We start from the raw sequence: 16,621 nt of genomic DNA, 5'->3' as shown, positions 1-16,621 counted from the left end.
CGCATACCGGACGCTGCGCTTGTGCTTTAAGCAGATTATAGAAGGGCCCTGAGAACCACAAACCTTCAATTGTGTGAAAGCAGGTCAGGTGTAACTTGACAAAATTATTGTACATTTTGCAGTTTGTTTGCTCGGTGTAGAAAAACTCACTGTTTGACTGAAGTGAAATTCCAGAACATACTGTAGCTTCATCTGCAATTAGTTGGTCAAATTGTTTCCCATGCAGGTGATTTATTGTACATCATATTACATAAAGTAACTATGGCCAACAAGAATTACTATTATTATTATTAGTAGTAGTAGTAGTAGTATTTTCTTTTTTATTATTTTAAATTAGGATATTTAATTATTTTAGAGGGAACTTATTTATTAAGATGGTTTATTTATTTTAAGTTTAATTAAATTGTTCACATAATTTGATTTGATTTATAATTTCATTTTTATTATTAGAATTTATGCTTTCATTTGCAAATAATTTCTCATAATTTATATTTAAGATTTCTTTTAGATTTATTTCGAAACTATATATGGTATGTTTTTATTATAATTTGTATAAATTATTTGAAAATGTTCTTGTTTATTAAAGTTTTTTTTCTTTTTTTTTTACATTTTTTTTTTTTTTTTAGATTTGTAAAATTTATTTTTATTTATCACCTTTTGATTTATTCATAATCTTTTTTTCCTTTTTTGTATTTTTTTAGCTGTTCCTAATTGCATTTTATTATATATTTATTAATTCATTTATTAAGTTAATTTGTTTTTCTTATATTTGGTTTAGCATTTATTTGGATATTTTGATTTATTTTAAAAAATTGTTTTTATATGTCTGTAAAAGTTATACATTGAATCTTTTCTACCTAAATGAATGAATGAATAAACCTGATGAATCCATCTAATCTACCTAAAAGAACAAGTAAATCTGTGTGATCTCTCCTGCTGTAGCCGTCTGCTTTTAACATGCCTCTCGTCTCCCTCTCAGTGCTTATGTTGGCTGCTCTTCTCTTCTGTGTCAACAGAAAATCTCGATACCGCAGTCGGAGAATCCAAATGAGCTGCGAACGTTTACCTTCTACCTGTCCAATGTGGGCAAAGACAATCCCCAGGGCAGCTTCGACTGCATTCAGCAGTACATTACAAGGTAAGAACAAAATTAAACGTATCTTTCATTGTAGTGCTGTGATTTGTGATGAGCAGGAGCTTTTGTGTTTATAAGGAAATATTGCCATGAAAACAGTTGATTTGAGTTTGTCTAATGTTAAAACTGGTTGTGCTTGCATTCGTGGCATCATTACGAGCGCCATCTGTTCCTTCCACTGTTCAGCTCTGGAGCTACACCAGAACACAGAGAATCAGTTCAGTTTGGTCAGTTCTCCAACCAAATGAGGAAGAATGCAAATCCATTCTTGATATATCTGAAGGCAGAAACAGCTTTTCATGCTCCTCTGAGATTTTGAGGCTTTGTGGCTTTTCATAACGTGTTTTTCGCTATAATAAGAAAACTTTCAAAATATTCAATACAAAATACTTTAATTGTTTATTGCTTTTTAAATAATTTTCCACTTTAGCAGCTCTGCATACAGAAAACTGCAGTTTTATTCTTATCTGTTTTTACTGAGGGCTTTGTTCATTTATAATTTGTCTGATTATATAAGCAGCAGTTCCATTGTGTCTTTTGCGTCCTCAATTTTGTCTCTTTAAATAATTGGAGAGTAACACATTGCAAATCGCTTGCTTTTTTCCCAGAAGCACCTACAGCAGATTAGTTATTAGTAGGGCCAGACAGAATCTTCAGACTTTTGTTATTTCTGCAAAATATGTGGAATGATTATCAGGGTATTGTAACTAAAAACTTAATATATAAAATAAAAAAAACAATACATTTTTAATTTTTTTTTTTTTTTTTTTTTTTTTTAAGGTTTACAATGAAAATCAATTAGATCCACTTATTTGGTAAACAAAGCAAGCCTCTCATAAAGTATGCCTACTAAAAACAGAAGTTATTACTTTACAAACTGTATTGTAAATAAATCATATGAACACTTTTATATTAGTCAATATTATTACTGAAATTAATTTAAAAACTAAAATAAATATAAATTTGCACATGTAAATCAATACTCAATGTTTGAGTAAATCTCCAGAATTATGTGTCATTTCAGAATTTCTTCATTCATACAATATCGATAATTACTGTGTTATTGTTTTACAGTCTCTTTAGGTATATTCGAAATTTTTTATTTATTAAATTATTTTATTTAAATTTACAGACTTTACTAAGGCAAATGATTTTAATAGTCAAAAACAAAAAAAGTAACATCTCATCTTTAATGTCTTATAATAAAAAAAAAAATAAGTGCTACAGAGACTCAAACTTAATAAATAAAATGTGACAGTGTGTGCAATGATAAAGTGTAAATGCTGAGAAATTAAAGCAAACTTGAAGGTAGATCAACATCTGTAAGGTGTCTAATAATCACACCGTAAACCACAAACTCTAATAAAATCCATTATGATAATCAAATCTGAGCTTTCAAGTAAAGGAACTAACCATCATTATTTAAATAGATACTGCAACATTACAATTTCTGAAGTTAAAACTCTTTCAGATGGATAGCTAGAGGTTTGAATGCACGAGGAAAAGAAATGCCGCTCTGGCGACATCCTTGCGTCTTTATTAACAATCTTCTGACTGCTGCTTGTCACGGTACTCATTTTCACGCGTGTTGTTATTCTGACCTGAGGTGGCAAAACCCAACCAGTTCGTTCACATGTTGTGTCTTAAAGTATGTGGAAAACGTGTGAACGTGGATACGGTTTTCTTCACCATTTTCTATGTGCTTTGTGCTTGCGGTCCTCTGGAATCTCTCATAACTAGATGACCATCAAACGTTTTCTCAGAGGATGACAAATGATTGTATTTATGAAGAGAATGAAAAAGCACTGCAGTGTTTGGGTGCTCTGTGTTTGAGTCTGAGATGGCCATTATTACTGAAATGTATATATTGCATACAAAGTGTAAAAGCACATTGGTTAGTTCTACTTTCATAAATCGCGGTGAGCACGCAGCATTCTGTAATGTTTTCAAGTAGGTGGGCCTGGAAAACTGCCAAGCCTGCGCCTCAATTGGAAATAACCCTAAGCTTATTGACAATGGTTCCAAGACGCACGCTCAGCAGCCACATTTTAATAAAGCTATAGCACTTCATACCGATTTTTTTTTTTTTTTTTTTTTTTTTTTTTAATCGTTATTGACAGTAGTGTATGGTCAATAAAAATCAATAACGTTTTATCAGCCCAGCCCCATGTTGGCCTACTTAGTAGTTATTAAACATTGCAACTTTTCTGTATCATGACAAAAACAACCAATCAGCTTTCATCCTGTGTATGGATTATAAACATTTAAGTTGTAACAAAAGCCTGATTACCTCAGACCAGTATAGTTAGCATTTTTGAAGTTGCTGTTTATTTCAGGTTAGTTTGACTTTGTTTTAATAATTGTTTTGGTAGCTTGAGTTTTATTTTTTTTTGTGAGCACATTTTTGTATATGTAGAATGTTTTAAGAATTCAAGTTTAGTAGAAGACGCCCAGTGTCCACCAAAGCAAAGTTTAGTGTTTGCACAGCTTACATTAACTCCTGTGCAAACCTCTTATTGGCTAATAAACCGCTTTTTGGCTAATTTGGCTGTAAAAGCACACCTACAGGTACATATATAAACAGCCGCTCATCAAGTCAGACGTTCCACCACAGAATGAGGGTTTATAAGTTCTGAAAAGGATTATTTATTTTTGCTAATTTTATTTTAGTGACTGTTGTTAGATAAATTTTTTTAATAAATAGTTTTTTTTAATTTACTAAAATAATCTTGCCTTAGACAAACGCAGAGATCCCAAACACTGTGATTCACGGTCAACAAACATGAAGTATTTCAATTCAATTCACCTTTTTTTGTATAGCGCTTTTACAATGTAGATTGTGTCAAAGCAGCTTCATAAAATATCCTAGTAAATTGGAATAGTGTAGTTTAGTTTTTTTTAGTGTTTACGTTCAGTTCAGTGTGGTTTAATAACCACTACTGAGGGTCTAAACACTGGAGAGCAAATCCATTGATGCGTAGCTCTACCGATCCCAAACCATGCAAGGTAGTGGCGACAGCAGAGAGGAAAAAAAACTTCACAAATTGGAGAAAGTGAGGAAAAAAACCTATACATTCATAATTTTAAACCCATATCATCCAATGTTGCTAAAAATGTATACAGACATGCACATTGATACTGGCTAATTTGCATTTTTCAGCATATCATTTTCGAAAACTTCACAACTCTCCTCAATCATCTTAAGAAACATGGAGATAAATATTCTATATTTTTTTACTCTCTACACCTGCAGTTTCTTCAAGGGTCAGCAGAAGTTCAGCGGTTGCGGTTTCTTGTGAGCTCAAATGAAACCAGTATTGCAGCATTTTATCTCATCCCTTAATCTATATTCAAGCGCTGTGACATCATCAAAGCCATCATTTCTTAAATCTGAGCTGAAAATGTTCCACAATTACTGCTCTCCTTCTTTTAAATTGGCCTTTTGTTGTCGATCGTGTTAATGTTTCATTGGCTTTCTCATGTAATTAGTCCAACTTTTCATTCGGCAGTGCCATATAATTAGCTCATTTATCATTGCGCTTTTGTCCAATGAAGGTTCACTTATTTCAGGGACAGGCATCAATGGGGCTGCCTGCTGTCAGGTGCCGCATGGAAGATCATTCTATGATGATGATGATGATGTGACTCTCTCTTTAAATGTTAGTATGTGAACTCTTATTTTGAATACTGTAAAAAGGTTGAGCTTAGTCTTACAACTTAATAATAAACTATATGATCTGCATAATAAATTAATGATATTACGTTATGAATAAATAATTAACTATAAATGTGCAAATAATAAATGTATATATTTTATGGTCAAGAAGTCATTTTATTAAGAATGCAAGACAAATTGGCTTTATATTAAATGTATAATAAACAATATATGTATCAATTTACTGTTTATATGAAGTTAATAGTAATAACATTTTAGGGTCATCAACTTTTAAGAGTCACAATCTATAATACAGAAATGATATACTTACTGGCCACTTTATTAGGTACACCTCACTAGTACTGGTTTTGACCCCTTTTGCCTTCAGAACTGCTTTAATCCTTCGTAGCATAGATTCAACAAGGTACTAGACATATTTCTCAGAGATTCCGGTCCATGTTGACATGATAGCATCACGCCGTTAATGTAGATTTGTTGGCTACACATCCTTGATGTAAATCTGTCTTTCCACCACATCCCAAAAGTGCTCGATTGGATTGAGATTGGTGACTGTGGAGGCCATTTGAGTACAATGAACTCATTGTCATGTTCAATGTCATTTTCTGTTATTTTACAGACTTAATTCGCTGTATTATTTTGTATTATATTATTTTAAACCATTAAAAATGTCAATGAAAGTCACTTTGTTAATAGAGTTGAATTTTTATCATCAAAAATCGACAGAGCGCACACACCCCCAACAATAGCACAGTGGATAGAAAAACTTAAATCAGTTCATAGAATGGAATAAATGAAATTGAATTATTTTTTTTTTTAAACAAAGATGGGCGCCTGTTACAATGTATCTGCCAAGTATTCCCAGCTGTATCCTTTGAAATTTGAAGAAAAATGATGTCTTTTTGTAATTTTTTTTATTTACTGGCATTATAACTTGTTGTTGTTGTTGTTGTTGAGATTTAATATTGTTATTTTATTTTTATTATTATTATAATTATTATTATTATTAATTTTTATTTTATTTTTTATGATAAATGCTGCTGTCATTGTTTAGTTCTGTAAAAAGTTTTAATTTAAAAAATAAATAAATAAATAAAGTAAAAAAAAAAGTAGACATAGCAGAGATGAAGGTCCTATAACACGATTCACAACTAGAAATAAATTGAAAAACTTTTTTTTTTCTTTACAGTGTGAATAGTGTCGTCATAAACTAGTTTTAATCTAGTCAACCTTGCTAACCTTCTAAAAACACATTAAACCTTCTGCAAAAGATCTACCGCCAATATCTGCTTTCGCGACACTCATCAGCTTTAACAAAACATTTCAAGACAATTGCTGCCAGACTTTTAATAGTCCGTTGAGAGCAGCATTATTCAGCTTTCTCTGCAATCAAATTTACAGTTATTTATCCCCAAGAAATGTCTCTGGTGGACAAGCGCAGCCTAATTATACAGGACATTCTTTCGACTAGTTCAGAAAAACATGTCAAAACAGCCTTTATTGTAAATACTTTTCTGTCAAGCCATTGTGGGAAAACACTTTATGCCTTAATAACTATGATCAATTGTTTTGAGTTTCTGTATTAAAAACAGGCTTAAAGCAAACAAAGGCAAATGTTAGGTTTTCAGGGCAGATTATGACCTCACAGAATGCATTAAACACTTGTGCCTATGTCCACCTAGTAAAACGTATTCCATGATTCTGTCACAAGTGTTTTATCTGAGTTTACACTATGAAAGCAATCTGGCCAAAACATTTTCAGTCGCAGCTGGGCAATAGGTCCAAAAAAAACAGGGCTCATAAATAAGGACTGCCCGATGGCCCAGGGCCAGCATTAGAGATGCTTATTGCTCTTGACAGTAGACCGAATCGTCACTGGCCCAATCGGGCCAGTGCTGCCTTGTCACTAAATTTTAATTTGATTGCGACTTTGTCAATTGCATGCAAATATAGTCTTAGAATCGAGAAACTATTTGTGCTTTTAAGCCTTTAAATTCTACCTTCTATGTGAAGTCGTGAACACTATATTGCTTTTTGTTTCCTTTTATCTGACTAGATGTTGTGAGCACGTTATTTTTTTTCATAACCTGGTAAAAACCAGTACAGGGAAGAGACGGCAACATGACAGCAACAAAATCATAGGGCTAAAAGAAAACGTCTGAAACAGACTTTTACAAGGGTATAACACAACCAAAAAAAGTGGTGTTTTACATGGTTTGCCGTCAATTTTACGTCAGCCACCTGAAAATGCCAGCACATTTTCCATACTGCTATATTTTACTGCTAAATATTTTAACATTTTTTTTAAATATATAAATTCTAGATTTTCAGACGTTATTTTTGACACATTATTTAAAATATATGGCTAAGAAATAGCAATTCACTTTTTTTTGGAAAAATAATGGCAGGGCAGGTAAAAATCTGAACCACTGGTCCAGTCGCGCCAGTAGAAAAAATCCTTAGCGCTGAACCCTGTGTCTTTTGGGTGAATTATGACTTTTTTTTCCACCATTTACAAAGTTCACAAATAAAATGCTCACTCACGCACTATAATATATTGTGCCAAAAAAAGGTAAAAATCGCATGATTGTAAAATTGGTCTAAAAATAAATTTATACAGTAATCATCATGTGAGGTGGAGCAAATTGTTTTAATTGTCCAAAGACAATAATGGGTGTTGTTCCATTGATTTATGACAGCTTTGTTGAACGATTTTGAACCACTTCAAATGTTGATTACTATAGAATACCCCATTACTTTTAAAGCCATTAGTATACATCAGGGCTCATGTTTAGGACCAGTTGTGTTATGCACTTATATTATACTCAAATGCAACCATATTGTATATCGCTATAAACTGTAGGACCTTTATTCCATGTCATTTAAAAATATTTAAATACTGTACAAACTCAACTTGTACGACCCAGGCTTACCTTTGGACATGATTGCAATTGAACAAGCTCAATTTTTACACCCAGTTTACACCTGTATTTAGCATGGTCCACTAGTGATTGGCCTTTAAGCCCAAAGTGCACTTAATAGGGGTGTAACGATACTTCAGTGCCACAGTTCAGTTGAGTTCATTTGCATTTGGGGTGTCTGACACGCTTTTTGTCTGTGCAGTGAAGGGAGCATTCAGTTGGACTGTCTGGGAGGAATCCAGGACAAAATCACGGTGTGCGCCACTGACGACTCATACCAAAAAGCCAGGCAAAGCATGGCTCAGGTCGAGGAGGAGACCCGCAGCCGCGGAGCCATTGTCATCAAGCCTGGAGGGAGATATGTGGGTAAGTTTGATGCGTCCTCATTACTGGTTTGAGCCACCAGCTGGTTAAAATCTGATCTGTTTACACGCAGTGCGAGCAGACAAGTGGAAGGGCCGATTAGAGCCCGTTTGGATCCACATGTCTAGAACTGCAGCGTCCTGCATAATTTATGAAGATGCCTATTCTGGTGCTCCCTGATCAAAATATTAGATGTGTGCACTGGTACCACACACACAACTATCATTGCCAGACAGTGGCATTTATCAAAGATGAATCAGTTGAACATAGGTCTAAAGTAGGAATTTGCACAATTTTAAATCAAAATAAATTAGAATTTCTATTTTTTATTTAAACTAATTATTTAACATAATTATTTAATATAATATAATAATTATTATTATTATTATTTAAAAAATCAATAAATTTATTTTACATGTATGAATTGGGGGTGTTCGTCTCTGAAACAACTCCAGAATAGATTCCAGTTGCATTCACACAAAAATACCACAAGGAATAATCATATATTTCATTTAATACAATGATACTGCGTCAACCGCAGCTTTAAATTATGCAGTTCACTTCTGGCCAGACAAAACTAGCAGTTTAAACTCAGCTGCAGTCAAAAATAAAATGGTTATTAGCCCACACTTTTTTTTCATATTTTAGTAGTCTAATTTAGATAATTTAGAAAATTACATTGCAATCTTGGAGACAAAGTTAAAACCAGTTTATTATTGAAATGATTAATGAAAATACATGCTATTAGCTATTACTATTGCTATTACTATTACTATTTTGAAATTAACAAGACTCTTGTTTATCTCTAAAAACTAAGTTTTATATATTATTATACATTGATACAATTAATATACATGTGTATATTATCATTTTCTGACCAGTTTTCAGAATGTGACCTAAATATTTTTTTTACCCTCAAATTTGAATGAATTCTAAATATTTCAAGTGGTGCTCGCTGCAGAGCCATTTGGGCAAGCTGAGCTCCAGCGAGGGGGAGCTTGAGCTTGAGCTCCACCTTTTTTGCACTTCTTCTACGAGTGATGTCACTGGGGGTAGGGTTAGGGGTGGGGTTGGTGTACGCCTTAAAACAGCTTACAGGAGGCAGAATGAGAGCTCATGCTCCCCCTCGCTGGAGCTCAGCTCTGCTCAAATGGCTCTGTAGCGAGCACCCTCTCAAATATTTACATACTTAAGGGTGTATATAAATGTGTATTCGTGAATATGTATCTGAAATGGCAAAATATTTAAAGTAAATCATATTTAATAAAAAGGGAATAATAATTCAATAGATATGGCTGCAAATCAAAAGAAATGTACCCATGTGGATTTTTTTCCTCTTACATTTTTTTAAAAAGTTGCTTTATAAATAAAATAGCTTTATACTGTATACTTTGTATTTTTTTTATTATTATTATTATAAATGTTCTAAAGAACTTCATATAATCTAACTACTAGTAACTGGTTATAAAAACATTGTAGTTTTTTTTCTTTAAATGTGTGAATAAATATACAAAATGTATAGGTATTATCATTTACATGTTTAAAATAATAAATGTATTACTAAAATTTACAAATATAACAATTTTGTAAAAATATATAATTTTAGCATATAATGAATTTTAAGAATATAAACGTAAAAACTCTATTCTAAACACACATACCTTAACTTTACCTGATTTTGCAGGTAAACGGGTACAAATCCGTAAGCCTATAACAGGCGTGTCTGATGTGGCCCCATCACGGCGGACGTCCAGGCCAGTGATCATCTCCAGCAGCGCTCAGAAGAAGAGCCCGCCGCGACCGCTGAGGGAACGCCTCGTGCACCTGCTGGCCCTAAAACCCTACCGCAAACCTGAACTCCTGGTGCGGCTCACGAAAGATGGCCTGTCTTTTCAGGACAAGGAGACACTGGACAGCCTCCTGCAACAGGTTCACTACCAGCACTCCTCATACACGCATCTTTTCCTCTTTTAATGAGGTTAAAAAAACTCTTCTTAAAAAAAAAAAAAAAGCTTTTTTACGGGTTAAAAATACAACAACATAATATTGTCGCACTACAACATAGTGAAAACAAAACAACACAGCGATTAAAATAAAATAGCAAAAATAACATTATGCTTGTTATTTTAACATGACATTAGGATTACAACCATATCTGCATTCAGTTTTAGTTAATACTTTTTGGGGTATTTTAGGACAGTAATATTCAATATGCATCTCTAATATTGCTGTGAAAGACTAGTTTTGAGTTGTTAGGACTGTGCATGGTCTTCTGAAAGTAATTTATTAAAATTTGAACTACAGAGAATTTTTTTTCTTTTTTTTGCAATTTATTAACTTTATTGAAATAAAATACCCATATACGTAATTCAATGACTTTTACTAAATATGTGTAGATTTCCATCTAACATGGTTTTATTAAAGTTACAAAATGCGTACAAAATGAGTTCTACTTATTTATACCTAGAACTACCATAGTGGTCAAAGTAGAAGCTTTGAATGTAAATATGACGTCTTGTATGAGAACAGTCAGAATGGTATTGGTATGGTAATCCTAGTAGTTGTAGAATTCCGGTAGTTTATTTATTTATTTATGTATTTTTTATGTATTTGCTTCAATGTAAAGAGTCTGCTAAGTTTTATTTTTAAGGAAGTGATTGATAAAGATACTGTCTCACAAATATTCATTATATCTTTTGCCTGCTACCAATCTACATCATCACAAAGTAATATTTGTGTAATCCCTGCCTGCCATAAAAAAAACCACTCTGAAATTGTCCATTCATTTCTGATAAAGAACAAATGTGTTCAAAACAGACTTGTCCAGCTGACCAATCAGATCTTAAGCCCCGAATTGATTCAGACAAACCATATCAAAAGCATTTCAAAGTAATTCTAATGATAACTGCGTATTTTAACAAAATGACAATATTTTCTGACCTCAGATAAAACGCAGATATTTTACATATTTTTTAGATTCCTCTACCAAAGATTTCTAACAAGTTGCCTTTTAAAATTCCATGAGTGAACCATCAGCAAAATGACATTTAATTACTCTTTTTCTTTTTTTTTTTGGAAACCTTTAGCTGATAGTCTACAGTTTAAAGCATCAGGGGTGTAGATAAAAGGTGGATTGCATGCTGCTAGTGTGCTGTTCTGACAGAGGCTCTTACTTGTGTTGGCTAAGCTCAGAGTTTTGCTTTATGATTAATTTATTGCATTTCACCCATTCCAAATCATGTTTCTGAACTCCACTTGGACATAATGGCTCAACCTAGACACATTTGTCATTACATGGACAAACAACCTCAGCCGTGCGAGAAGCCGGAGCATTTACTACACAGAATTTGTCATCGTGCTGTTTGTTTTTCTGCGCCGGTGTTGAAATCCAGCATTTGAACTCTTATTTTTAGACCCAAAGACTTAAGCCTCTTGTTTAATTTTTGATGATGTTTTTTTTTTCCTGGTCTGGTGTAGGTGGCTAACTTGAATAGTAAGGACAACACCTTCACATTGAAGGACTGTTTGTTTAAGGAAGTTCAGAAGGACTGGCCTGGTTACACTGAGGTGGACCAGCAGATTCTGAAGAGAATTCTAGTACGGTAAGCTTCATGGACTTTCATATGTATTCATGGTGAATGAATCATTTTATTTTAAAGGGTTGTTATTATACAGTTTATATTTAAGTGGAGTTTTCTTTTTGTTTTTATATGAAAAAATTATTAACTTAAAATATTTAACAGATTTTATAAAATTTTTGGTAACTTTACTTTTGAACAGTTTATACTTTTTTGGCCATTTTAGCAAATCGTTTTGTTTTACATTTTACTTGTTCTTTTTTGAGGGTTTGAGTGTAATTAAGTGACTTATTTTTAGCTAGATTTCCTTTTTTTTGTGGGTTGGGTCGATGGACGATGGCATCATTTATCGCCGATAGATATCACAATGCTGAGCCAGTGTCGTCATCCTCCACCTCGCCCCGTCGCAGCAACAACCCGCTCGAGAAAAGCACGCGCTTGGGTCCCGTTTATACTAATCTTAGTTTTGAAATATTATTTTCAAATAAAAACGATCCACGTCTGCACTGGCATTTACCTAGCGTTCCGAAAAAGATCTTCACCCACTCTTCACTGCTGAGAATGCACATCACGTGACCACACACACACACCATGGCATGCTTTGCAGCATATGCGCACATCTGAGCTCCAGCCAGTCAGCGGGTGCTTTGAGCACCAAAAACCTAGAGAGCAGTGCACGTCGGTTAGTTCATCAAGGATGTATCACTGGATACACATGATGTTTAATCTTATTTCTATCTACCGACTCTTCTGTCTTTTGAATCTATCAAGTAACGCATCACAACGTCAGTACACTGCTTCAATCTTTCTCTTTCACGCTTGTTCATTTTGGTGAAAACCTCAGACACTGTTGATTGATTCCTGTTGGTTGTGCACCTTTTACAAACCAAGTTTGTTGACGTCATTATAACGACTCAATCACTTAACATATTCATAAGTACTGCGGAAAGAGTAACTGACTGGTGGTAATTTTTGTGTAATTTATATTTATTTATTTATTTATGATTTGGTTATGGGTAAAGCAAAGACCATTCAGGTCAGCTAATTAAAACAGTAGGCTACAAATAATTAATTTGTAATGGATTAATTAATAATTCATAAATAATTAATTCACTGCAAAATACGACGATGTCATTGTCCATAGCAATGTTTCACATTAGACATCGTAAGATGACAATTTGGTCTACATCACCCAATCCTATTACTACTGTTTTCATTCATTTTTCTTAATGCTTCAACTAGTGTATTTTACTTGATTATTTTAAGTGCTTCCCTTTTTTATTTCACTCCTTTTTCATTTATTTGCTAATTGTGTGTGTGCGTGCGTGCGTGCGTACGTACAACACTTTACCTGATCATCTTGACAAACCACCTGTGGAAACACTAATCCCTCTTTAAAATAAAAAAGCACTTCCCGTTACTTTAGCACCAAATTCTCTGAGCACTAACTGTGCCTGTTACATTAGCACTTCTTGTTAGTGTTGCCTCCTTGTTGAATTGCTGAATGCCTCCTCAATTATAAGTTGCTTTGGAAAAAAGTATCTGCTAAATGTTTAAAGTTAGAACCATTTTGTCTCTCACCAATTAATATATTATATTAGGGCTGGGTGATTTGACCTAAAATCAAAATCTTGATTAATTCGATTACAATTAATAAACTTAATTATTATTATTGTTTTTTTTTTTAGTTCACTGACAAGTCATTATGCTCACATATTACAAGTGAGAGTTTTTAAATGAAGGGTGCATAACTTGATTTTAAAATAATTGAAGGAAACGCACACTACAATCTATAATTATTTATTGAACAATGTTGAAAAGCTGGAATTTAGACACCGATTACCCTAAACAAACAGTGACTTTTCTTCTTGTAAAAACGTAAAATAAAATAACATACTTTTGGAAAATAAATAAATAAATAATAGTGTTTTTCATATTAGATTTAGAAAATAAGCAGTATATCTTCTAAATAAAATAACTCTTGTATATCTTGTATAATATTTTAAATGATGCATTTCTTGTATCTGTAAGCAAATATTTTAATGTAAAATTGAAAAAAATGACCTGGGAAAATTTGATCGATTTATAGGTTCTGAATGTTGATTAATCACCCTGCTCTATTTTATATTACACGCTATTGCTAATTTATATAATGTAATTATGCATTGCTAATTGATTACAGCTGTTTAGTTGCACCAAGGGTAGATAACAACACAACAGTATACGCATTTCCATGGAGAAGTGATTGATTATTAGATTCATATGACTGGCGTATTCATTCTCTGCCCTCCAGTAGTGTTTTGCATAACAAAACATGCACAACATGAGTAATAGTTGTTGCCCAATATAGTCATCCTGTAGCAGTCTTCAAGCTTTCTTTTTGGCTCTACATGGAAAGTCTGGGTTCCCATGAACTCTTCAGGCGGAAAACTGGCCCCTTGAAAGCTAAATTTAGCAAAGCCACACTGCGTGCTAGACTGGCGAGGACATGGTGTTGTGCTGTCCATTGGAAACGAAATGAAAATATTTGCCAGAATCAAACCCAACACCCAGGTGGAACGCACTCAGCACGACTGCACTTTGAGCCCAGTGGCTATGCTTATCAGCTGACGGGCCTTTTTTTTTTCTTTTTTTTTTCTCCTTCACCAACAACACACCCCCTCTCGCACCCATCTGGTTGCGGACGCCAGGCTGTCACGTAAGAGCCCTGGCTGTGTGCAGTTGCGATGCAACACTATTCCAGCACATGCTGATCCATGTGTGTGGGTGGCACAGGTCCAAGGTCCAGCCGTGCTTGGGCACACACAGTTCGATGGAGACTCATGCGCACCCACTTACTCTCAGGGATAGCCCCCCGTGTGTGTGTACCCGGGCCTGCTTTTGGTATGCATCTGGCCATGTCATACTGCCCCCTGTTGACATTCACAAACTCCCTCGGTCAAATGCACTTGACCACAAGCAGGAATTTGAAGCTGATTTTGAAGCCATTTACTGTATCAAGTGCACAGCGTTTGATATTAAATGTGTATGTATTTATGGAAAATTATATGTGCTAAAGTGATTGACAGCAGTTTGTTGTTGGCAACAAACAGAAATGACACCCTTAAAGGTCCCATGAAATTTCAATGAAATGTTTTAGATGTTTTAGATGTTAGTATCAGTTAGTATCAGTATTGTTAGTGTTTAGAATATCTCTAAGCTAATGTGCACAAAAACACTAACAAAATTGACGTTTAGAAAATATAAAACTGATATATAAACATGTAAAGCTTATAGTTTGTCCTTTCCGCCTAAATGGATCAACGGTTGTCTTCACTTCTCCTCATACCTTTAGTTTCTCATCAAATCGTGACCAATCAAAAGCTCTCTAGTATCTGACATACCCTGTCTTCCTCAAGATGCTTCACATTTAATGTGCTTGAGCTCAACCACTCTTACTGGCAGAACTGTGAGAAACTAAACACCATTGGCTTTTTTTTTTTTTTTAAAGGGTAGGGGCTACACTATGTCCCACCCTCTCTTTATATTTCAGTTGAGATTGTGTAACATTTAATAAAAAAAAACATTTCAAAGCACTTAATGGGTCCTTTAAACTATTGTTTTAACTAGTCAGATATGCATTGCATATTTAGAGCAGAGCGTTTCATTTAGGGCTGCACAATATATCAACGTTATATAGTAGCGACAATAGTATATGCAGTATCTATATCACAGAGTAGTGCAATAAATGTAATTTTATGTGCTAAGCTTTTGTGTGCTCAGTGCATGGGTTGTTTATCCAGGTCTGACCAATCAGATGGAGCCTTTATCTTCATCCCCAACTCTTCAGTAGGTGATGTTAGGTGAACCTAGAGCTGAATGTAATTGCTAATGTCAGAAGACAAGTGACGAAAATGACAACAGCCAATAAGAATCAGATTTTTCTGCAAGGGTTTTCATTTGTGGTGTTTTAAAATCTAATTGTTTTGTTTGTTTGTTTGTTTGTTTTGTTTGCTTGTATTAGATTTAATTAGCTCAATCTAGCTATTGCCTGTTTGTTGTAGTTTGATCATTAAATAATTTTTTTATTTAATTATATCATAAGAAATATTGCTATCGCAATACTCAACTACAATATCACATGTTATCCCAGTATCATACAGCCCTAGTTTCTGTTAACCAATGACATTTAATGAAACTTTTTTTTTATTTATTTAATTTAAATCACACTGAACTGAGCTAAACTGAACTGAACTGAACTTAAACACTAAAAACTGAACTACAATGTTCCAGTTACTATGACCATTTATGTGAAGCTGCTTTGACACAATCTACATTGTAAAAGCGCTATACCAGTGGTCACCAAACTTGTTCCTGGAGGGCCGGTGTCCTGCAGATTTTAGCTCCAACCCTAATCAAACACACCTGAACAAGCTAATCAAGGTCTTACTTGGTATACTTGAAACATCCAGGCAGGTGTGTTGAAGCAAGTTGGAGCTAAAACCTGCAGGGACACCGGCCCTCCAGGACCGAGATTGGTGACCCCTGCGCTATACAAATAAAGCTGAATTGAATTTAATTGAATTTAGTTTTATTTTTTTATTTTATTTTTTTTATTTATTTATTGAGATTGGTTACATGCATGTCCAAGCAATTGCACTTATTTTGGGGAGCATGTTATCCAAGGATTAATTGCAAGGAAAGCCTCTTTTTTTACTTGAAGCGGCGACATGTTAGATGTTGCCCGCTTGTTAAGTGTGACGTCACGCAAAGCGGCTTCCGGGTCCAAGCGCTCTATTTAACTGTATGGGAACACTCATGAAATGGTTATTATAAACGTTTACAAAGCGATTTAATACATTCAAAAATCATGATCGCAATTTAGATGTCTATGCCTAATATCCGATGGCCAGAAAATCATTCATTTTTTTATAAATGGTTAACATTTTGGTATTTGTAATGCAGTAAGCCC

General features: G+C 34.0%; 1 protein-coding gene and 1 long non-coding RNA gene across 2 annotated transcripts in view; one reads left to right on the top strand and one right to left on the bottom strand.

Moving 5' to 3' along the window:
- LOC141380320 (uncharacterized) overlaps positions 1–16,621 on the bottom strand; it is a 371,642-nt gene that overhangs the window by 308,306 nt on the left and 46,715 nt on the right. The window lies entirely within an intron of this gene.
- ell (elongation factor RNA polymerase II) overlaps positions 1–16,621 on the top strand; it is a 71,190-nt gene that overhangs the window by 41,323 nt on the left and 13,246 nt on the right. Inside the window, 4 exon segments of the mRNA NM_199707.1 lie at positions 1,017–1,138; positions 7,932–8,095; positions 9,777–10,021; positions 11,570–11,694. Coding sequence (NP_956001.1) covers positions 1,017–1,138; positions 7,932–8,095; positions 9,777–10,021; positions 11,570–11,694 — 656 coding nt within the window.

This window comes from Danio rerio, chromosome 22 (genome assembly GCF_049306965.1).
Source record: "Danio rerio strain Tuebingen ecotype United States chromosome 22, GRCz12tu, whole genome shotgun sequence".
Taxonomy (NCBI): domain Eukaryota; kingdom Metazoa; phylum Chordata; class Actinopteri; order Cypriniformes; family Danionidae; genus Danio; species Danio rerio.
This window is presented reverse-complemented; position numbering and strand designations above follow the sequence as displayed.